Raw genomic sequence first — 24,686 nt, 5'->3', positions numbered from 1 at the left:
TATGTTATATTCCTGCCTCCTGTAGGCACCTGAGGTAACAACTTTTGGGTTAGGACTGTAATATAGAAGAACTTAATATCAACATGAATAATTTTTGTTCATTGAGTGTGTCATTGATGGTAGTTAGTCAACTCATCATCCTGAACCAGGTAGAATTCCTGAAACTGATGGATTGCCCTCAAAATCTTCCATGAATTTTATATGAGCCTTTCATGAATACAATAAGCTATGGCCTAATCTGGCTTTGTAAATAAACCCCACCAAACACCTTCCTGTTTTCGGGCAGACATGACTAAGATGAAAATTACTAGCAAGTTTTGTGGCCTAGAACAGGAGTTGGCAAACTTTTCCTATAAAAGATCAAAGAGTAAATATTGTAGGCTCTGCAGGCCATGTGGTTTTGGTTACAATGACTTGTAATGTGAAAGCAGTCACAGACAGTATATGAATGAGCATAGCTGTGTTTCAATAAAACTTTATTTGTGGACACTGAAATTTGAATTTCATTCAATGTTCATGTGTCCTGAAGTATTATTCTTTTTCCAATTTTTTCCCCTACCATCTAAAAATATATAAAACTCTACTTAGTTTACAAGATACACAAAAACAGGTAGCAGGCAATATTTCATCCATATGCCATTGTTTGCTGACCCTTGGCCTGGAGTAAGAGAACATTTGAGTTGGAAATGGCTTTGAAGTCTGGTTTACCTCATCCTTCTGTATATGCAAAAACCAAGGCCCAGTGTTGCTGGGGTTAAAGTTCAGAAAAAACAAGTAGCTGTTTCCAATATTGATAAAATTCTACAGAGCCCAAGAAATATAGGATAGAGCAGCCTGGACACTCCAGGTTAAAAAAAACCCCACATATTTTAAAAATCTGATTTGCTGACATTGAATCTACCTTCCCAGGCACATCTCATAATACATCCCCCAACAATGTCTCACTATACCCCATAGTCACAGAATAACATCTCAGTGTTACCTTCATACACATTTTTGCTTTTATAGATACTGTCCCTTCTGCCTACAGTGTCCTTCCTAGTAAACTCCTATTCATTTTTCAAAACCCCAGGCAACTGTCAGGCCTCCAGGCATTCCCCAACTTTCCCTTCCCTTTTCTGTGCTCCATGGCTCTTGTGCTAACAAGTCCGGTAGGTAGTGTATGGTGTCAACATCACTCATCTGTGGTCTGTCTTCCGCTAGACTAAGAGCTTCTTAAAAGCAGAACTGTGTTCACCTTCGTATGCCCAGCCACCAGAATGACGTCTGCAGCTCAAGAAACAGGCCATGGGGCCTGGGTGGGGAGGACACCTCACCTGAATCTGATGTTGGTGCTTTCAGGAACAATCACCTCCTCGCAGATCTTCTCTAGCATGGGCATCCAGCTCGTGGCCAGGTGGCAGTTCTGTAACACCACCCAGGTCCCATCTTTGATGGCAGTGTTGATCATTTTGGTAGCAATGGAGCCTTGGCCTTGGCCAAGGGAGATGGTCTGTGTTCTTGCACCTCCCATGCCAAGATCGTCAGCAAACTTCAGCAGGCCTGCAACCAGGAAGAAAAGAGGGCTTTTGAAAAAGGGCAGGCCAACTAAGACCATATTAACAACAACAATGCAGAAAAAAGGGTTGCATCAAAATTCTGGACGTGGAGGGGCACCTGGGTGGCTCAGTGGGTTAAAGCCTCTGCCTTCGGCTCATGTCATGATCTCAGGGTCCTTGGATCGAGCCCCGCATCGGGCTCTCTGCTCAGCGGGGAGCCTGCTTCCCTTCCTCTCTCTCTCTGCCTGCCTCTCTGCCTACTTGCGATCTCTGTCAAATAAATAAATAAAATCTTAAAAAAAAAATTCTGGACATGAAAAGAAACTAACTGGCTCCTGTTGACTACAAAAAAAACAGTCTCTCAATGTGGAAGTTTTGGACTTTGGGTAAGAGGGTAAACAAAGCTACTGTTCATTCCTCTTTTGTTCTGAATACATAGACAGTCTCGATTTTTAAAAAAATTACAGATATCGGAAAAAAATTCAGAGTCTGAAAGAAAGAGAAATTCCCAGGTGCCAAAAATGAAGAGAGAAGTCAAAACTAGAGAGGTGAGCACACAACCAAAGAACTAGAAACTGGGTCGTTACTAATGTATTTTACTAGAAAAATAGGTGTTTTTATAGTGAAATTTCAAGTAAGTCTCTTTCACTTCTCTCTTCCTCAGAAGCAGCCAATGTTACTGGCTCTTTGTGAATCTCTTCAGAGATATTTTATACATTTAAATGAATGCATATATATGATTATACTTATGAGAATTGTAGAAAAATACATTTGCTTCTCTCATTTAGATCTTTTGCACACCAATACAGGCATACCTCATAGATACTGAGGGTTTGGTTCCAAACCACCACAATAAAGTGAATATTGTAATAAAGCGAACAAATGATTTTTTTTTTTAGATTCCCAGTGCATATAAAAGTTATGTATATGATGGGGCACCTGGGTGGCTTAACCCACGTTAAGCCACTGCCTTCGGCTCAGGTTATGATCTCAGGGTCCTGGGATCGAGTCCTGCATCGGGCTGTCTGCTCAGCAAGGAGCCTGCTTCCTCCTCTCTTTCTCTCTCTCTGCCTGCCTCTCTGCCTACTTGTGACCTCTCTCTGTCGAATAAATAAACAAAAATTAAAAAAAAAAGTTATGTATGATACATAGTGTTATCCATTAAGGGTGCAATAGCATTATGTCTCAAAAACAATGCATTTTACCTTAACTTTATAATATTTTATTTCCAAAATATACTAACCATCATGTGAGCTTTTGGTAAGTTGTAATCACTGATCACAGATCACTATGACAAATATAGTAGTAAGGAAAAAGTTTGAAATATGGTAAAGAATTACCCAAAGGTGACCCAGAGACATGAAGTGAGCAAATGTTGTTTGGAAAATGGCAATTATACTCTTTCTGCCACATTGGAGCCTGTGGAGTCTGCTGGGAACAGGACTCCCAAATCGACAAATGCATCTGGAAGGCTGTGGTCCAAGACCATTTTTCTTTGGAACCTGAGAGACCAGACGGCTCTTCTTAAAATTGGAGGTTTTTATGCTCAATATGAAACTGAATTCTGTCTAGGCAAGAGACGTGCTTATGTGTATGAAGCTAAGAACAACATAGTGACTCCTGGTGGCAAACCGAACAAAAATAGAGTAATGTGAGGAGAAGTAACCCGTGCTTATGCAAACAGTGGTATAGCTTGTGCCCAAATCCAAAGCAACTTTCCTGTTAAGCCATTGGCCACAGCATTGGGTGATGCTATACCCCTTAAGGATTTAAACTGACTGAAAAGTCAATAAAGGTGTAGATTTGTTATCTTTCTTCTTTTTTGTAAAGATTTTATTTATTTAATTGACAGAGAGAGAAAGTGCACAAACAGGGAGCAGCAGGCAGAGGAAGAAGGAGACTACCCCATGTGCAAGAAGCCCGATGTGGGGCTTGATGCCAGGACCCTGGGATCATGACCTAAGGCAGATGCTTAACTGTCTGAGCCACACCGGCGTTCCAATTTGTTCTCTTAAAAAAAAAAAAAGAGGGGTGCCTGGGGGGCTCAGTCAGTTAAGTGGTCCTAGGACCTCAGAATGTGGCTGTATTTGGGGATGGGTTTTGAAAGGGATAATTAAGTTAAAATGAGGTCATTATGTCAGGTCCTAATCCAGTAAGACTGGTGTCCTTATAAGAGAGGAGACTGGGACACAGATGCACTCAGAGAGAAAACCTTAATATAAAGACGCAGGGAGAAGCAGGCCACAGACAAGCCAACAAAAGAGGTCTCAGAAGAAACTAGCCCTGCTGACACCTTGATTTGGGATTTTTAGTCTCCAGAATTTGGAGAAAATAAATTTCTCTTGCTTAAACCACTGAGTCTTTGGTAGTTGTTATAGCAGTCCTAGCAGATCAATATAATCTCCGAAAAAGACCATGAAAGAAACACAGCTAACAAAATCATTAAAGAAGGACCACAAAGCATAATAAAATTCCCAGTTCTGTGGGAAAAAAAATACATGGATTTGGAATAAAACTTCTGGAAATGGAAAGCACTGTCACTGAAGATAAAAACTTAAAGCACTGATGAAAAGAACAGGGTAGGTACAGCCAGAAAGAGAATTAGTAAACAGTAAGGTCTGCAATCAATGATGCATCTGGTAGGACCCAGACACTGGTTTCCAAATGCTATGGCCTCTGCAGAAAGAGTCCTTTGAGGGGCGCCTGGGTAGCTCAGTGGGTTAAAGCCTCTACCTTTGGCTCAGGTCATGATCCTAGGGTCCTGGGATCGAGCCCTGCATCGGGCTCTCTGCTCAGTGGGGAGCCTGCTTCCCTTCTTCTCTCTGCCTGCTTGTGATCTCTGTCTGTCAAATAAATAAAATCTTTAAAAAAAAAAGAAAGAAAAGAAAGAAAGAGTCCTTTGAGAAATGCTTATGCAAACTCAGCCTGGCATACACGGTAATTCTATACAACATGGAAGCTATAAAAAACTACTGAGATTATGTGAGAACTTTAGGCGTGAAGGAGCCCCCACAGGCTGGGGACTAAATGACTTGAGAATCAGGAAGCTTGATAAATAATAAAACACTGCCATGTTTGAAACACCCACTACGTCAAAATTATGCGCTCATGAGGTGCCAGGGTGGCTCAGTCAGTTGAGCGTCTAACTCTTGATTTCGCCTTGGGTCATGATCTCAGTGCTGTGGGATCAAGCCCCACGTCTGGCTCTGACCTTAGCAGAGTGTTTCTCTCCCTCTGTCCCTCTCTCTCTCTCAAATAAATAAATTTCCTAAAAAAAAAAAATCTATACGTTCACAATGATGCAAAGAAAATCTTACCAGCTTAAATAACTTTGCAGGTGACCAGGGCGCCAATTCACTAACCTGAAAGCTGAGAAATCAAGGGAATGAACTAACCGTCTATTCTGCAGGTCCTTTTTGAACTTTAGACCGAGAAAACCAAAGAGTTGACCACGAAAAATTCTTCTTAGTAGGAGAGTTCCAGCTAATAAGTGTGGAGGGAGTGATAGAATTAAAATACCGTTTTTCAGCCCATAATGAAATAAGGGATCTGGGGAACGATTTTGTTAAGGCTGCTAAAAATCATCTGGTCAGTTGTTTCCAAAACATACTGAAATCACACAGAAAGCTTATAAAGCACAATGCCTGGACCTCATTCACAAAGATTTTAATTTAGTGGTTGCGGGCATGGCCTGCACCTGGAGCTTTTTCTTAAAGCCCTCCCAAGTGATGCCCGTGAGCAGCCAAGATTAAGAACCATCATCACGGGGTGCCTGGGTGGCTCAGTGGGTTAAAGCCTCTGCCTTTGGCTCAGGTCATGATCTTGGGGTCCTGGGATCGAGCCCCACATGGGGCTCTCTGCTCGGCAGGGAGTCTGCTTCCCTCTCTCTTGTCTGTCTGCTTCTCTGCCTACCTGTGATTTCTGTCTGTCAAATAAATAAATAAAATCTTAAAAAAAAATAAAAAAGAACCATCATCACGGGGCACCTGGGTGGCTCAGTGGGTTAAAGCCTCTGCCTTCGGCTCACCTCAAGATCCCAGGGTCTTGGGATCAAGCCCCACATCAGGCTCTCTGCTCAGTAGGGAGCCTGCTCCCCGCCCCCCACCCCCGGCCGCCTGCCTCTCTGCCTACTTGTGATCTCTTTCAAATAAATAAGTAAAATCTTAAAAAAAAAAAAAAAAAAAGAGCCATCATCACATTAAGTGTGAGCCCAACGGGGAGCCTTACAAGGGAGGTGCAATGGGGAAGCGGATCGCACTGACAATGCCTGAGTCCCCTGATCAATCTCAATCAGGAAAGGAAAGACAACCAGATAGCAGGTGCTTCCTAGTGTGAGGCACTGTGAGAGACACGGTAGCCACGAGGTCTCCTGGGAAGTTATCCAAGCTGAATCTGATCAGGCCTCTAGCACAGACAGACAGGAATATGCAACATAAGGCTTTGGAGGTGACCGGCTTGTCAACATTTTACAGAACATACCCTGACCTTTCTTCCATTTGTCTTCTTTACCTTTCCTGGTTTCCCCTCATTTCTCTTGTTTAAATCTGTCACGTGAGGGACACGGGAAAAAACAAAGCTACTAGAGAGGGGCCATGAATTGATCTTTGACAATTGCTTGGTGGTATGAAAAAGGGGAGAGGGTACCAGTTCATTTCAGCTCGCTCCTCTGACTTCCCCTGTGGGGCCGGGGTGCTGACCCAGGGGGATCTGGGTCGGGACAGGAGTCAAACTCCCCAGCTTCCACAGCAGAATGGCAAGCTTTGTCATTTGCATTTCTGGTCCTCGTTCTTCATTTAGCAAGAGACAGAACTAAAGCTTTGAGACCCAACAGAACAGAAAACGAATCTATTCCTGTCAACAACTCATACCTGTTCATATGCAATAATTGGTTTCTGGAAAGATATGCAAACTGGTAATAATGGTTGCTTCTGGAAGGAAGATGTACCTTTCACTCTGCACGATGGTTTCTCAACCTCAGCACTACTAACACCGGGGGCCATTGGGGCATAATCCTTTGTTGTGTGGGATGTCCTGTGTGGGTAGACGGTTAGCAGCATCCTCAGCTTCAATCTACCAGACTGTAGTAGCACCCTCTAGTTGTGACAAAAAAAGTTTCCCCACTTTGCCAAATGTCCCTTGAGGGGAGAAAATGGCACCGGTTGAGCCACAGTTCTATACTTTTCTGCCTAACTGGGAGAGGCAATAGTCAGAGAAAATGGTTTAAGACAAAGATGATAAACTCATAGCCAGCAGGCTTAAAACTAGACCCGGTCTGGTCCCCACAATTTTTAGGAAAAAATGTGAATGAGTTATTAAGATGTAAAAATGGGTGATTTCCATATTTCTGATTTCTCTTGAAAAATCAGATGATCTGGCCATCCTGGGAGCTGAGCAGCTGCTGCTTCCTTTGTGAGGGTGGGGTGGGGGTGGGGCAGAGAAATCATCAGTGGCTCCTTCCAGCCACACATGAGCCTGTTAATGGTCTGGCTTTCAAAGCATCTGAGTTTGAGATTTCTCTATATTTCTGCTATAAGGGACAAACATACTGTTACCTGACCATGCATTCTGGGCCATTTATATCCTTTATACAACATTCTGTCCTTACCTGCCATTGGGTCTGCACCCGGAGACAACACGAAGATCAATGGGACACAACAACTGGAATCGTTGTAGGACCCCTGGAGATCAAATGTAGGGGCTTCGATGTACACGTCACCCATGTGTTCAGCAATGAACTCCCGAATGGCTGGAATGATTTTATCAGGCCGCAAACATCGTAGGATCACCATCCTCTCCAATCCCTTAAGGAACTTCCAATTTCCAGGGAAATTCTCCTCGTGGGGCAAAGTGGAGTCATAGATGAGCCTCCATGCCTCAGGGTTTTGTTCTAAATGTTCCTTCAGGCCCTTCATTCTCGGCAACGCCGACGCACGAACCACTTCCGCCCATGCCTTCTCAGACAGCCATTCAGGAGCTGGGTTGGGGAAGGGGTTGTCCAGGGCGACTCCTCCAGTTAGAAGGAAATACCAAACCTCCTCGTTAATTTGCTTTCTCTCTTTCATGAGGCCGATGGTCAGGAGGAGGGAAAAAAGGAGCTTGTCCTTCTCAAACAGAGAGCGGCAGACGTTGTTGTAGATGCTGAGGGTAAAATGTCCGATGATGTACTCAATTCGAAGGTTCAGTTCTTCGCTCTTACTGCTTTCTGCCAGGGAATGCACATAGAGGTTTATAAACCAGGTCAGGGAGTACTGGTACATGGGCTCGATGTTGGCCAGGTCGGAGATACAGAAGAAGATGGTGGCAGAGTGGACAGCCACTGGCTTGTAGCCCATCCGAGTCTCATCGATCTGTGTTTCCGTTACTGAAGCAATTTCCTGTTTCTCAGAGATCTCTTCAGACAGCAGTTTGGAGGAGGACAAAATTTTGATGGCGGTCTCATCCTCGAGGATGTTGCCCTCAGACAGGGAGAGGACCTCTAAGATCTTATCTTCGATTTCTTTTAGCTGCTTCTTGTTCTTGGCACTTTCCACAATCAACTCATTCTTCTTCTCTTCCAGTTCTGGCTTCTCCTTGGCGGCCACGATGCCAAGGAGCTGATCTTGGAGGCCTAAGGGTGTGATCATGAAGTTGAGGAGGCAGACTTTCACGGCAACTTCAGGGAGGTAATGTGGGTTCCTCAAACGGGTTGTGATGTATAACTTAAAATCTCTGGAGTATTCGATGATGTTTTCACCCAGCCTCATGTACTCAACCCCTTGCTGCCTGAACGTGGACTTGAGCAAGATGGGTTCTATAAAGGCGTCCAGCTCCTCTCCAACATTTTCTAGTAGGACGGGGGTGCCAAGCTGCAGAGCATTTTCCAGCGTCCTCACATAGGTGGCATCTGAGAATTTGATGATGGACAGCTTATTTGTTTTCTCCATGTTCTTGATCCATTTATTGGCCTGCCCCTGAGGGTCAATCATTAAGGCCCAGCGTCTGGAATTGGACACAATGATGCCATTGTCGATGGAGAAAGAGTCAACGGGTAGCCCAGCGATCTGCCAGGCACGGATTTTTACAGGATCTCCTAACGTGTTGCTGAGACTGAAGTCACTGGAGCTGGGGATGACCTTTTTTTTACACTGGGCCAACCACTGCTTCTGGCATCGTGCCCGATAATCCACAGTAAAGGCCCCAAGGTAAGCCACAGTCCCTGAGGATAACAGCACATCTCCTGTCAGATCAATATACCGGATCTCCAGCTGCCGGGCGGCTTCTGTCCATCTGTCCTTCTCTCCGCCAAGACCACTGATCAGCTTTTCTGCCCTGATCAGCTTTTGGGAGCAGATTTCAATGTTTTCCTCCAGCGTCTTTTTCTTGGTATTCATGTCTTCGAAGTCGTCGTTCAGGGCCTGGAGGCGGTCTTCCACCAGCTTCAGTTCTGCTCGCTTCTGGTTCAGTTTCTTCATCTGTGTGCCTAGCTTCCCCTCGGCCTCCCTCAGCCGCTCCCGTTTGGGAGCCACCACTTTGGCCACACGATCGTACACCTCCATGGCCCTCACCCATTTGCACAGACCTTCACAGGCAGATGACACATTTTTAATGACAGCTGGCTGGAAATCTGGGTGATCGATAAATCTTTCCCGGATCCGCTTCATGATCACTGGGGGGATGTTGTCTTTGTCATATGTCTTAAGACTCTCCAAGAATTTCAGATCTCCAAGAATCTTTCTTGAAACTCCCCAGTAGTCTTCTATCATTTTACCTGTTTGGAACAAGAAATGGAGATGGAACTACTAAGACCTTCTGGCTGAGACTTGAAGGCTTGCAGTGGTTACTCCTATTTGGGGGAAAAATCCAAAGTCCTGCCAAGAAGTTTTGGGCAGGGAAACTCTCTGTATGATCCCGTAATGATGGATACATGTCATTATTTATCTGTCCAAACCCATAGAATGTGCAACACCAAGTGTGAACTCTAATATACACTATAGACTCAGGATAATAATGTGTCAATGTAGGTTCATCAACCTTAACAAATGTTCCACTGTGGTACATAACAGGAGATGCTATGCATTTGTATGGGTTAGGGGTATATGAGAAATCTCTGTACCCAGAAGGGTACTCAATTTTCCTGTGACCTTAAAATTGCTCAAGAATATAAAATCTTAATAAAATAAAACAAATATAAAAAATATAAAGAGAATATAAATATAAAATCGAAATAAAATAAAATAAAGAAAAATCTAAGCTTCTCCCAGTGGTCCAGGAGGCCCACTGAAGTCATCTACCTCATCTCTGCCTTGCTTCTTAGGCTTCAGTCAGGAAGAACCTTCCTTTAATTCCTCATTGATCTTAAGCGCTTCCCTAATGAGAGCCCATCACCTAGCCTCTAAATGGCATCTAGCTGGTTCCTAACTAGACTTTTCCGGGGTGCCTGGGTGGCTCAGTTGGTCTAGCCTCTGACTCTTGGTTTTCGCTCAGGTCATGGTCTTATGGGTCATGATTTCATAGGCTATGAGATGGAGCCTTGAGTGGGGCTCCACACTCAGCAGGGAGCAGGGAGCCTGCTTGGGATTTTCTCTCCCTCTACCCCTCCCACTCTTTCTCTCTAATAAATAATTAAGCCTTTAAAAAAGATAAAAATCAATAATAATAAAAAATAAATTATTAAGTCTTTAAAAAAGATAAAAATCACGTCCACTGAGAGGTTTCCCTAGATTTTTATCATTAAGCTGGGCCACTCTACCCCTCTCCCAGCATTTTCTTTCATCTCAGCTGCTAGAATGTCCATTCCCTTGACCGTGTTTATGCAACCTGTTTATGCAACCTTTTTTGGTTTCGTTTTTATTGTCTGCCTCTCCCTTAAAATTGTAAGCTTCTGCTCTGTTTACTACAATCTGGCACAGTGCCCGATACTGTTATCAATAAATATGTACTGAATGACTCTGGCCCCTTGTTCCAGTCATAGAGAAGGAAAAGGAGCCATGGGTATGTTTTTTTAATATTCCTTTTCAAGCTTGGTAGGTGGATTGGACGGGACTCAATCAGTCCCCCTGAGGGAGGCAGTCTCAAGAGAAAGAGAAAGGTGGGGAAGCAGCATGTAGGCTTGAAACTATACCGAAGGCTGCCCTTGCCCTACCCAGAAACAAAGCAGGGCACTTATTCTCCCCAGCACCCATCCTGCTGACTAATAATTGAGGGAGCCTCAATTCCATCCTGGGGCTGTACCCATTTCATTCACATGCTAGAAATGAGTTGGAAGCCCGTTTGGCTCACAGCACTGTAAACACTTGCGAATCTCAGACGTATCAAAAAAAAATTATACTTGAGAAATCATATTAAGTACAATGGGTCAGATGTGTCCTGTTTCTAATGCAAGCACAGTAACCAAACAAATATTTCCCATGAAGGTTTTTGTCTGCATTCAGGAAAAGGATCTGTTTCATTTACAATCAAGGTACCCAAAATGAATTCAATTGCTCTTTTGTTCCATCTTCATGTCCTGGCTAAACATCTGCAGGATCAATGAATAATATGCACCATTTGCTTCAACTTTAAAATAAGAAAGGGGAATGGTGGGCCCTTTGCAGATCATCAATGATCCAAGAACAGGATGACCTTTTGTGACCTTGGCCATGTTTTGTGTATTTTAGCCATTCTCCACCCTGGCTGCCCCTTAGATCATTTGGGAGCTTAAGAAAACATACAGCTCCGGTTATACCCATTGACTTATACCCACTGACCAATGGAGTAAGAGTCTCCAGAAGTGGAGGCAAGGGCTTCAGCATTCTTTACATGCCCTGGGCGATTCTCGGGTGCAGCCAGGTGGAGAGGTCCTGGCCTGGCTCATCCTTACTGAGCCGCTTCCTTAAACGATTCTCCTATGAAGTCCACTTCCTGCTTGTCCACTCCTGATCGCCTCTGCATCATCTTCTTGCGGTTTTTGGCCTGACACCAATGAGGGAAGAGGAAATGCTAGTCAACGGGAAGCAGAAGCCAGAGGTTTCTGAAGCCAGGGATTTCCGAGCATTTCAGAAGAAACAGAGGAAGAGCAGGACTGTTCCCAGGACAGGAGCATTTAAAAGGCAGGGACTATTACTGAGGCTGTTTTTTAAAGTCCTTGTTCAGTTCTAAGACACTACTATTAATAATACAAAGTCCCACATCTCATTCGGATTTTAAGGAGAATAAATACTCTTATTTATTAATGCTACGAGGTTCAATTACAGGGGGAGGCTTCCTCCCTGGCCTAATCCTTTCTCCCTATTTCTGATTCCTTGTCTCCCCACACCTCAATTTCTACCTCTGCCTCCTTTGCCCCTGTCTCCCTGCCTCTAAGTCTCCATTTCCAGCTCTTCTGTTCCCCCGGCCTTCCTTCCTTCCTCTTGACCTCTTGCTCAGTTCATTATCTGTGTGTCCGTCCAGCTGTCTGTCTCTTTTCATCTCTCTGTAGTTCTGTCTTATTCTCTGTCTCTCCTTCTCCGGTTATCTGTCAGCTTCTCTCTCTCTCTCTCTCTCTCTCTTTTCTCTACTAGCTCTTTTTGTTTCTCTCCTCTGCAACCACTCACTCCTCTGTCAGTTCTTTCATACCCATGCCCTTCATTTTTATAAAAAAAGATTATTTATTTATTTGAGAAAGAGAGCAGCAGGGGTAGAGAAAGAAGCAGACTCTCCTGCTGAGCAGGGAGCCTGATGCGGGACTTGATCCCAAAACCCTGAGATCAAGACCTGGGCCAAAAGCAGATGCTCAATTGGCTGAGCCACCCAGGCGCTCTCCACGACCTTCATTTTTGTACTGATTTGCTGTGACTAAGCTCAGCGTCACCCAAAGACGCCTGCCCCCCAACCCTGGATCCCCACCCCAGTGACTGAGAGGAGGGAGGAAGATGAAGGCACAGGAGAGAGCTGTGCACCTCCCGATAAGCGTGCACCTTCTGGCACCTCTCTGGTTTCCTCGGAGTCTCCAGACCCTGCCCACGGGCTTGGGGGTGTGAGGGAGGCTGCAGTAACCCTCCTGCAAGGGAGGAGCAGCCTGTGAAGGCCACTGGGTGGGCTGGGGGGGGGCGGTGGGGAGCAAAGGGGGTTACCGCTGCCGCTGGAGTCGGGCTTCCTCTCTGGTTTCAGCCCTTTCATGACACAGATGCTTTCCATGACCAGCTTGACGGGGCCGGGTGGGTTCTGCATGGACTTCACCAGTGAGATGTCTGCTGGGTTCAGCGTGTCCAGTGCGGCCAGCGCAGCCTCCAGTGCCGGCATGGCCTCTGCCAGATCCCCTTCACATTCATCCTGCGGGCAGCAAGGGGGTCCAGGGTCGAGTGCCTGGTGCCCAGTGCACCAGCACTGACTTCATAGAGGAAGCTGGAAGAGGCTCTTCCTCCCCTCCCTGACCTCCCAGGACTGCGCCCCCTGCTGGAGGTCACCACCGGAGGTGGGCTCTAAGGGCTGAGGGGCAGCAGGGAGGTGGGCACAGACTTTTGGGGCTGTGGTTTTGATGGCTTGAACATTTGAGAATTCACCGGATTTGTGATCTTTAAAAAAAAAAAAAAGAAAAGAAAATCAAGCTTTGGGTTTTAAGCAAATTCCCAAGAGACGCATGCAGTGGGGAACTTCACACCTGCTGATGGAGGATGGGTGGAGAAATGGAAAAGGATGAAGCCCCAGGGGGGGTTGGACGACAGCTGGGGAGGGGGTTAGGTCAAGTTTGGGGAAGAAATAAGGCATGAGGGTGGGGGTGGCAGAAAGCAAGGATGCAGTGAGGGTTGGAATGAATGTATTGTAACTCAGAGATGAAGCAGGAAGAAAGTGAAGCTTGGAGATAGGGTGGAGTTTAAGGCAAGAGTTCAAGGATGAGGAATGGGAACAGAGATTAGAGCCGGGTAGGGAGCTCTGGGAAGAGGAGATGGTGCATGTTCTGTCCATTATTCATTCAGAGACAAACTTAATACAATGGAAAATGATTCGGCCATAAAGAAGAATGAAGTGTTGATTCATGTGACCACACGGAGAACATGCTAAGGCAAAGAAGCCAGACGCAAAACGCCACCTGCTCTACGATTCCATTTACATAAAATGTGCAGAAAAGGAAAATCCATAGAAGCAGAAAGTGAGTTAGTGGTTGCCAAGCATTGCGGAGGTGGTGGAGCAATGGGGAGTGACTACTCATAGATCTAGGTTTTGGTGGGGTGACAAAAATCATCTAGGATTAGCGGTGATAGGCGTACACCTCTGTGACTGTACCAAACACCTCTGAAATCCAACTTAGAAAGGTGATGGTATGTGGATTATATCTCAGTGTTTATTCATTTAAGATTTATTTATTTTAGAGAAAGAGGGAAAGAGAGAGAGAGCAGTGGGGAGGGGTAGGGGAGAGGGCAGGAGACTCTCCAGCAGACACCCCACCGAGCGAGGAGCCTGAGGTAGGGCTTGATCCCATGATCCTGAGATCATGACCCCAGCCGAAAGCAAGAATCGGATGCTTAACTAACTGAGTCATCCAGGCGCCCCTCAATGTTTTTTTTTAAAAGAAAGCTTAACATTATAGGATTTTTGAACTGGAAGGGACCTTATGGATTATTTAGTAGCCAAATTACCAAATAAAAAAACAAAATAAAACAAACAAAACACAAGGTTTCAGGAGGCAAAATGACTTAACTCAGGTCACAAAGCTTCAACCACGGGCCCCTAGTTCCCACTCCATGAATTCTCTGTCAGTCACCCAGCCCAATGAGTGGTCACACTGCCATGACTGAAGCAAAGTGCCACAAGGGAACAAGGATTCTTAGACAAAGCAACGTGTACGGAAGTCCACATCCCACAGGTTTATGGTAGGGAAGCAAAATAAAGGTAGGTGTCCCTTCTTACATCTGTGTGTACACACCTGTGCCTGGGTGTACATGTGTGTACATCATGGATTCTTTATTTCAGGTTTTCTGGTTTTTTTTTGTTGTTGTTTTTTATTTTAAAGATTTTATTTATTTGTCAGAGAGAGAAAGAAAGCACAAGGAGGTCACAGCAGGCAGAGGGAGAAGCAGACTCCCTGCTGAGCTAGGAGCCTGATGTGGGACTTATCCCAGGACACTGGGATCATGACCTGAGCTGAAGGCAGACACTTAACTGACTGAGCCACTCAGGTGTCCCAGGTTTTCTGTTTTTTAAATATACTTGCAGCAATGTTTTGTTTGGGCTTATTCCTTTTTTTTTTTTTTAAAGATATTTATTTATTTATTTATTTATTTATTTATTTGACAGAGAGAGAGCACAAGCAGGGGGAGTGGCAGGCAGAGGGAGAGGACAAAGCAGGCTCCCCACTGAGCAGGGAGCCCTGGGGTCACGACCTGAGCCTAAGGCAGATGCTTGACCTACTGAGCCACCCCGGGCGGCGGGGGGGGGGGTGTCCCTTGGTTTTATTATATTAAAATAACAGCCCTGCCCCCATGACCTCTGTCAGATGTTCCCAATATTAAAATGGATGCTCTGCCTCAGGTGGTAGAAATGGCTCGGTCCCAGGGGCAACTTGGTTTCCTCCCTCTTCAGTCCTAGGATTGGTGCCAGAGGGGAAGAAAAGAAGTTGAAACCAAAACCCGCTGTTTCTTACAGTCAGCTTCAGATAGAGTTTGGTGGCAGAGGAGGCCACAGGTGTTGGCTGAGCCACAGCTGTGGCTTGGTGGATTTCAGTGGTCCCAGGTACCCACAAGTGCTATCAATAGTTCCATGTTCCTTTCCTACAGTGTGTCAGACAACTGGAGGCCCACACATGCTGCTTGTCCTCCAGTGGCCCAGTAGCTCTGCTCCCTTTCCTAGGGAGCACAGCCTGGCTCCCAGCAAGTTTCCTTGTCAAGTGCCTTGAACAGTCTCTAATTATATTATGGGAACAGTGATTTTCAACCCTGCCTCTGCCGCAGAGTCACTGAGGAACATTTAAGGGCATCCTCGTGGTCAGGCTCCACACCCAGAGATTCTGATTCATGCAGTTTGGGTGAGGTCTGGGTACCCACATTTTTCAAACTCCAAAGGTGGTTCTGACACACGGCGCTGTTGAGAAACTCCAGCTTCTACACTCAAAACACTGAAAATAGGGCAGGAAGGGATAGACTTCCGTGCCCAGTAGGAGAATGGCTACGTGATGAGAGAAACACTTACTTGAAATGGTCATTAAAATGATTATATGACATTTTGGAAAAACATTTGTGATGGGATGTTAAAGAAATACAAAAGCATGAAGCAAATTGCCATGCTACTATGACTGCGGTCCCAGGAAGTTACTCAGGTGTATAGACAGGCTGGAAGGAAACTTGGGAAATTGAAAAGGCGTTAAAGCTGAGTTCTTAAATATTCTTTCATACGTGTTAGTACTGTCATCATTTGTTTCTATGAGAAAAAGCATTTTGATTAAAAATGACCCCTGGGGCACGTGGGTGGCTCCGTTGGTTAAGCATCTGCCTCTTGGTTTCAACTCAGGGCACAATCTCAGGGTCATGTCAGGCTCCATGCTCAGTGAGGAGTCTGCTTAAGATTTCTCTCTCCCTGTCCCTCTGCCCCCTCGCCCTTGCTCCCCTCTCTCTTCCTTCTAAAAAAAAAAAGAAAAGAAAAGAAAAGAAAAAGACCCCTGTTGCTTAGCAATACAAGGAGCATCAGGGCCTTTTGAAAGGTAGAAAGCACAGTGCCCTCTGACGACACACAAAAAAGTCAACTCTGCAGTGATTCTGGCTTCAGTCATTATCCTCCTTAGGGGGAAAAGAAATGATTCATTAGCTTAAAAAGAAACGACCTCTCTAAGCAAATTGCTGTACTTGGAAAGCAAGTACAAGTGCTGGGGGCTTCTTTCTCTGCCAGTCTCCTCCCTGTCTCTGAGCAGATCCCACAAGCCTGGCTGAGCCTCTCTGCTGCAGGAGTCACCATACTGGGGGCTCCCCGAGGATGTCTCATTTCCAGGGGTGGGAGGAGACTGGAGAAAATTCTAGTCCTCGTGGGGAGAAGGACTGTAACTCTAAGTTGAAGTACAGGGAGGGGTTCTGGTCCTCGGGGAAACTCAGAGCAAGCACAGCTTCTTTTCCTCCCTGGATGCACCTCGTGACTCACCTCCAGGATGTCACTCCTGACAATCAGGGATGAGATGGCAAAACCTTGCACCTCACCCTTGACACCGAAACCCAAGGCGGCGTTTACTGCCCAGGAATGGGTGTGGTGGGTCATCTCCATGTCACCTCCAGCCAGTCCCTGTTTGCCCCTGCCATTATGCAGCAGAATCCTGGGGCCGATGGTACCCACACGTGGAAAGAGGCTGTCCTTTTTCAAACGGGCAAGTCTACTTGGTACAAGGTGAAGAACAATAGTTTTAGAGAATAAATGTGTGCCACTAAACTCTGTGTGTTGGACACACACTAAAAAATTTACATGTTTTTCTTTTGGTATCCCCATTTTATAGATGAGAAAATTGAGTTTTGAAAGGAGCAGAGCAAATCCTGAGCCCCAATTCTAGTATAAAACCATGGAAGAATTGCAAATTCATGCATCGCTTGGGGCCAAGCCTGTGATCTGACTGTGGGAAGTGAACTGGGTGGGGCTTTGTTGAACTGGAACCTCCATGGGGCAGCGTCGAGTCAAAGCTGCTGATGGCCGCAACCCAGGAATGCAGGTCCAGTGCTGCCAGAATGCTTGATGTTCTTGTAAGAAAAACTGAACATTTAGAAGTCTTACTTGAAATCTTTTGATTATTTTTTTTTTTTTACAAGTGGAGGATTATTTCAGATTTTTAAAAAATACTGTGTGTGTCACAGTGTAAATATGCACTCCCTCACTGCAAGTTTGCCATTTCTGGAATAAGAGTCAAATGCAAGGGCTTCAGAATCTGAGAACTCTAGGCCTGAACCCAGATTCCATCACTCGGTAGCCATATGACCTTGGAGAAGTCATTATAGTTCTTGTACCATAATTTCCTTATCTGTAAGCTGGTAATGACATCATGTGCTTTGCATGTTTCATGTTGGAATGATAAAAGGCAGCGTAAATCAAGGACGAGAGAATATAGTCTCCATGAGGGAAGGAATTGTGTCTGTCTTGCTCCGCTGCCTAGGAAGGGGCCAGCACACAGCAAGTATTCAATAAATATTTGTTAAATGAAGGATTACAAGAAACCAGGATGGTGCTGATAAGTAGTAGCTATTACTATCATCTTGGCCTGGCAAAACACCCCCCTGGATTCTGGTCCCTGGTGGTCACCATCTTTTATGGTTCCACTGGGCACCTGGCTGTGCACCTGGGACTATGGGTGAGTACCCATTTCTCTTCTCCAGGGCATTCGCTGTGTGACTCTGAGACCAGGGAGGTATTAGAGGCCAGGTCTCAGGACTCACTGGAGAAAAGCCAGTCTGGAAGGCCTGCCCTTTTCAAGAATGTGCCCCATGACTTATTTATCCTAGAAGCCAGACATAAGCAACTTCTCATTCAACCTTTTTTTTTTTTTTTTTAAGAATGGTCAAGGAAGATTTTCTAACTGCTGAGGAGGGACAAGTATCTTGAGCTAAGTGCCAATTGCCTTGGATTCTAAACCCACTGAGTAGCTGTGCAACTCTGAAAAGTTGCTTCGGCATGAAACTTCAGTGTCATTGATACTGTAGATTCCTAAGTTCAAGGCAGTCATGATAGCCAAATGGAACTGTGCAACTGAAAGTGCTGAGAAATACATATCATCTGAATTTCACATGAATAGGTTTTCTTCTAATACCAGAATGTTGATGAAGCCCTTCCCAGGGCTATTCTTTGATATATGAATCACCTTCAAGTAGGGTCTTCTAGGTTCAACATTCTGTCATTTGACAATGATTGACTCCACACCTGTAACATTCCAGGCACATCTGAGCAAAGACATGATGGAGGTGAAGGAGACAGACAGAAAACAGCCAGTGCAAGGGCCCTGGGGTGGGAGAGTGCCTTTGTGTTTCTCTGAGGAATAGTTAGGAGGCTAGTGGCCAGAGCAGAGTGGATGAGGAAAAAGTAACAAGATACACACCCTGCAGGGCTGTGTTAGGCTCTAGTGAGAGAAGGGATAAGCCTGAAAAATGCTGCTTCCCTCCCATTTCCTCTTGGCTTTTTATACCTTGATTCCTTGAGCAATGGCAGCGGCAGCATTGGCTTCTTTTTCATCTGCCTGCACCAGAAGTTTCTTGGCATCAGCTTCTCTCGTTTCCTCCTCAATTTTCACCATCATCTTGGCTGTCTCCTCGGATGTCTGGATGAGTTGAGGCTGGAGAGCAGTCAGTTGTACTTGCATTACTGCTACCTAGGATAGGGGTAGGGGGTAGGGGAGTCAGTTATGTCAATGCTGAGAGTGGCACGGTTGGCAGGAGTTGAAACAATTCTCCAAACTGTCATATAGGCAGAAAGTACTAATGATTTTACTGTGGTACTGGGTATGAATTTGTTGGCTGGAATTTTCCTCTTTGATCTTTCAATGCTTAGTTGCTGAGTTCATACTAGGTGTTGTAAATTATCAAGCATGGGGCTAGACACTAGACAGAGAATGGTAAACTTAAACATTCTTTTTAAAGGTACAGTTTCCTCTGTGCTCTTGAGCCCATACTAAATTTTAGTACAGGGGGCAGGGAGAGATAGAATAAAATTAAGTTAGGGAAAAAAAAACTCACTTTTTTTTTTTTAGTCAACGAAGAAAACATATACATCTGAGATACTCAGAATAAGAGGAACTTTCAAGGCCACTTTCCCCAATAGTCTGATGCCCTCTAAAGCATTCCTGCTAAGTGGTTTTCCAACCTGTGTTTGAACACCTCTAATGGTGGAGAGCTCATTACCTTTCAGGAGAATTGTACCATTTTTTTGGATCCAACAGTCCTGATTCTACCTTCTAAAGGCAGCTCAGAGGCATATTTGAGAAGGGTTTCATAATCTTGCAACCACTGTCTCCAGCAAGCATGCTGGCCTGGTTAGGAACACAGGTTCTGGAATTATGCAGAGCTGGAGTTTCAGTTTTGGCCTGACCACTTGCACTGCCTACTCATGAGGCTGCATGTATGGTCTCGTCAAATCTTCTGGGCTCTCTGCATCGTGGTTTCTTTGTGTGGAACACAGCCCCTTCATACAGAAGACAAAACTGAGGCCCAAGGAGTGAGATAACACATTCAGGGTTCATCCATGATGAATAAAATACCAAAATCTTAAAGGAATACAGAATCTCTTAGGGCTGGGTTGAGGCTGAGGCACTCAAGGTGAGCTCTGCAAGTCTAGGAGTAGATGCTGTCTTTACATAGTGACCCCACTGCATCCACCTAAGCCTGGACCTCTCTGTCCCCATTCTGCTGCAGCAGTGCTCACCTGTGAAGATGCAAACTCCAGTTTCTGCAGACCTGTCAGGTAACGGCTCCTCATCATATCAACCTCATGCCTCTTGGTATTGAGGAGGGTCTTAAAGGTTAGGATCAATTCGAGGTAGGAGGTAGGGGTGACGTAGTTATGTCTGCAAAGTGTGTTGTAATAATCAAGTGACAGGTTTTTCGCACTCTCCTGGAAATATTTGCACATGGAGATAACCCTACCGAGGACAAAAGGATGGTTAGGCAGGTGCCGTGTTCTCCAGATAGACCTAGCACAGCTGTGGCTATCCATGTGAGGATTTGAGAAGGTACACACTGACTATGGCCTGGTAGAGCCCCAAATCCTCAAAGACAGGTCAAAAGAGCTGTGAGAAGTTTTGGAGATGTATATATATATATCCTTACTAGAATGATTTTCAAGGGAGTAATTCCTACTTCTGATCACTTTGGTGAATCACCAGGGCTTAAGCAGGAACTCTTCATCTTTGACAGTCTGATGAATGATGTTTTAAAATGCATAAAGCAAAATACATTGGATTACAAAAGGAATCAATTATGTTGAAATTATTCTCAAAATATTTTAAAAATGAAATTTGTTATATGCCCAGGATCAGCGAAATTTTTCTGGAAAGGGCCAAATAGTAAAATCAATGGTACGCATGATTGAATAATGGTAACTACTGAAGTCTGCTGTTGTGTGGGGGGAAAATGGCATGGCTGTGTTCCAATAATACTTTATTTATAAAAAGAGGCTGTGAATTGGACTTGGCCAGGAGATCATGCTTTGCTGACCTCTATATTAAATGATAAGACTGGGCAGCAGATCTAAAACCCGCCACAACTTTGGAAATGATACACCGATGTATCTATAATGACTGAGTGAATTATTAAAAACACACACAATTGTGAGTCCTGTTGGTAACAAGTCCTGCTAATCCTACTGGGATATACTGTCTACATTCATTATTGAAAGAATTTCAATATGCCAGTTAGATGTCCATGAAAATAAACATATAATTTTTCTCCATTCACATTAACTGATCCTCTGAATTCTGTTCATGAGCCTATGGACCCAAGTAAAGGGACTTCTGGCTGAGAGCATGAAGTGCAACATTCTTAAAATGGAATTTAGAGCCATCAATATTCTGACCTTTACCTACTTCTTCATTTTCCATTCATTCATTTAATAAACAGTAACTGAATTACTATGTCCAGACACCTGCTAAACACTAAGGATATAGAGTCAGACAAAGCAGATGACATGACCATTGGCTTCATGGGGCACCCAGGAAGGTCAACATTCCCATATTTTCCCTTACTCTAGCTAAAATTAAGTGACTTGTGGGCTGTTTTTGTATATCTGTATTTTACATATAAAAGACTAAGTTTTTTTTCCCACCCTAATAATAACCAATTTTCATCTCCTTGACAGCAATGTCACCCCTACTGAGAAGGTATGCTCTATAACTATTGAAATAGCTATATTATTAGAGCTAGGTTCTCATAGTTATGACAACAGTGCACCTCCAGAACAAATCTGAACAATGAAATTTCATTCTTTTTCAGCAAAGGTGTTTAAATATCTAACTAAATGTGATTTTCTATGCAGAAATTGAGAAATCTTAAAAACAATAATAACAACACAGCCAACATCTGGATTTTCATTCTGGAATATTTGGTTAGGGTACACAAATGCAGCTAATGCTTACTCTATCCGAATATTGTCATCCAGCTCCACATCTTCCAGAAATTTGTTGGCTACCAACTCCAGGGCATCCGTGGGCCAGGACTGGAACCAGTCAATTGTACAGCAATTGATCAGTGAAGGGAACATCCGCAGCCGGTTCCGGAAGGCGTCCCCAACTGGGCTCATGGCTGATGAAAAACAGACTTGGTTAGTTTCCTTCCTCCAAGGCAAGGAGCCAGGCAGTTCCTTCCAAGGATTCTGATGGGTAAAGGGTTGGTTTCCTGTAGCTACTCCAGGGGTATAATGGGAATAGTTATGATGAATGCCTGGGAAGCACAGGGGAATCATAGGGTATTTTCATTCAACTTTATGATGGGAATTCAGAAATTATAATAACTTTCTGACTGGTCTCCCAAGCCCATTTGTTCTCCTTTCCAGATATTTTGCATCACTTAGCCAGCATGGTTTGTGCCCTTTGATCTTCTTGCTCTATTTGTGTTGACTCAGACATAAGGGAACCATGGATGCCCCATACCAGTTATTTATGGAAACTGAGTGGGGGCCATCGGCTTGTTTCTGACCCCATCTCCATCCAAGCACAGATTCTGGCTAAATTCCATACATTTTTAATTTAGGCTCAATGTGGTAGGAGGAAGCATGATACACAGGTGGAAATATGAGGAAGTCACTGTGGTTGAAGAACAGAGAGAGAAGGGGAAGCTTGGTTTGAGAGGAGGGTGGAGAGAATAAAGAGGAAAGTATGGGAGGTAGCCTTATAAAACCACAGATTAGGAATTTTGGCATTTATCCTGATAGAAGGCATATTAAGTGTGTGTGTGTGTGTGTGTGTGTGTGTGTGTGTGTGTGTGTGTACATATAACAATCAAATTTGCAATACATGCAAAAAAAAAAAAACCCATGAGTCAGTGGAACAAAAATCTTTGGAATGGACAAGAATAGACATAGAATAGTTCGAAGTTTGCAGAGGTGAGGCTGGGCAAGATGATGGCAATTTAGCTAATGCAAAGGGGGTGGAGATGGAGATAAATAGGTGGTTGTAAAAAAAAAGGAGGAGGTAAAAATTGACACGACATGATAACATGAGAGAAAAGTATTAATTACAGCCCTTAGGTGTTTTGGATAGATTGAGGTTGTCATTCAGAGTGAAGAACTTCAGATGTGAGCCACCAGGGTAATGCACTAAAAGGAAGGAGAAGGTTCAGAGGAGAATTTAGAGAATTGAGAAGAGTATGTGGTGAGGGGCTAGGTGGTGATAGGTATTAAGGAAGGCACTTGTGATGAGCACTGGGTGTTGTTCTACTCCAGAAACCAATATTGCATTGTATGTTAACTAAGTAAAATTTAAATTAAAAAAAAAAAAAAGGAGGGGCGCCTGGGTGACTCAGTCAGTCATCCAACTCTTTTCTTTTTTTAAATATTTTATTTATTTATTTGACAGACAGAGGTCATAAGTAGGCAACACAGGCAGAGAGTGAGGAGGAAGCAGGCTCCCTGCTGAGCTGAGAGCCTGATGTGAGGCTCAATCCCAGGACCCTGAGATCATGACCTGAGCTGAAGACAGAAGCTTTAATCCAATGAGCCACTCAGGTGCCCCAGTCATCCAACTCTTGATTTTAGCTCAGGTCATGATCTCAGGGTCATGAGATAGAGCCCTGTATTGGGCACGGTGTTCAGTGCAGAGTCTACTTGAGATTCTCTCTCTCCTTCTCTCTCTGCCTGTTCCCCTGCTCTCTCCCCCTCTCCCTCTCTCTCTCTGAAATGGATAAATAAATCTTAAAAAACAAAAAGAATTGAGACAAGTGGAACAGTTTTAAAATAGTGGTTTAGGGCGCCTGGGTGTCTCAGTTGGCTAAGCGACTGCTTTCGGCTTGGGTAATGATCCTTGAGTCCCAGGATCGAGTCCCACATTGGGCTCCCTGCTTGACACGGAGTCTACTTCTCTCACTGACCTCTCTCCTCTCATGCTTTCTCTCTCTCATTCTCTCTCTCTCTCTCTAATAATAGATAAATGGAATCTTTAAAAAAAATAATAAAATGAAATAGTGGTTTAGAAGGTCATTTTCCACAGGAATTTAGGCACAAACCCCTGGGTGGTTGCCATGGCTAGATTAATCCTTGGACTACTGCAAGAGGATTGAGTTTAAGGCACTCGAGAGAAGAGGGGCAAACTGAGTTTGCTTCTTACCAAGGACAATGTGAAGGTTCTTCTTCACCCTGTCAATAAAGAAGTTATACATAGAAAGAGGAGTGACTTCGATCTTCTCGCCTTCTGTCCTGGCTGCCATTTGCATTTTCTCTACAAGGTCAGCCTTCTCATCAGCTGGGAAGATGTTGGGCACATCCCCTATGTTCAGAAGCATGTTGATGTCCTCGATAAAGGATTCATCCTTGATTTGGTTATCAGCAAAGAGGAACACGGTACTCTTGTTGGCTACTCCAACCTGCAGCATGATCTTCTTCAGATCCTCCCGCCAGTCGTGATTTGAGTAGTTCTTGGTGATCTCAATCTGGTATAGCTCGTATGAGTTCATGAATGTGGACAGTTTGCTGGCACTCTGTCGCCCGCTGCCCCCGATGCCCACCAGGAGCAAGTGGCCTTTGTCCTGCTTCAGGACCCTGCAGATCCTGGAGATGTGCTCAATGGCAAACCTGAACATGACCAAGGACATGGGGGCCTTGCTGATGTTGAATTCTTCCAGGTAGAACTCCATGACCACTGTGAGCTGTTTCAGGTCAGTGATCTCATCATAGATTTTGCGGTCACTGTGTGGCTTGAAATAATCTCCAAAGAAGAGGCTACGGATATTATCGTCAACAATCTTTCCAGTGGGTGACAGGTGAATGAGGACCTGTGGGAAAGATAAATCTCAGCCAGGCATTCCACCAGTGGCCCAATCAAGGTGGCAGGTATAGAGGGAGGGAACAAGAGATATGCTTGTTTCCTCTTGAACGTATTCTCCAAAGCAAGGGTTCATCAATAATTTTTTAATAACATTATATTTGGATCTGATGGGTATAAAGACTATGATAAAAGGGCATTAGAAAAAAAGCATGAAAGTGAGAGTTAATCTGTTTGCCAAATTGTTAAAATGTTGGTGGTCAGACTGTGAGATCCCAGTGGATCATCCAAAA

At 44.5% G+C, this 24,686-nt stretch overlaps 1 protein-coding gene across 1 annotated transcript in view; it reads right to left on the bottom strand.

Annotated features, from left to right (window-relative positions):
* The window catches only part of DNAH3 (dynein axonemal heavy chain 3), a 173,739-nt gene that overhangs the window by 15,099 nt on the left and 133,954 nt on the right, over positions 1-24,686 (bottom strand). Inside the window, exons 47-53 of the mRNA XM_059415167.1 lie at positions 23,740-24,403; positions 21,556-21,721; positions 19,848-20,064; positions 18,616-18,798; positions 12,608-12,806; positions 7,144-9,285; positions 1,317-1,542 (exon numbers count right to left, since the gene is read on the bottom strand). Of these exons, the coding sequence (XP_059271150.1) occupies positions 1,317-1,542; positions 7,144-9,285; positions 12,608-12,806; positions 18,616-18,798; positions 19,848-20,064; positions 21,556-21,721; positions 23,740-24,403 (3,797 nt within the window). The remainder of the gene's footprint in view (positions 1-1,316; positions 1,543-7,143; positions 9,286-12,607; positions 12,807-18,615; positions 18,799-19,847; positions 20,065-21,555; positions 21,722-23,739; positions 24,404-24,686) is intronic.

This window comes from Mustela nigripes, chromosome 11 (assembly GCF_022355385.1).
Source record: "Mustela nigripes isolate SB6536 chromosome 11, MUSNIG.SB6536, whole genome shotgun sequence".
In the NCBI taxonomy this organism is placed as follows: domain Eukaryota; kingdom Metazoa; phylum Chordata; class Mammalia; order Carnivora; family Mustelidae; genus Mustela; species Mustela nigripes.
This window is presented reverse-complemented; position numbering and strand designations above follow the sequence as displayed.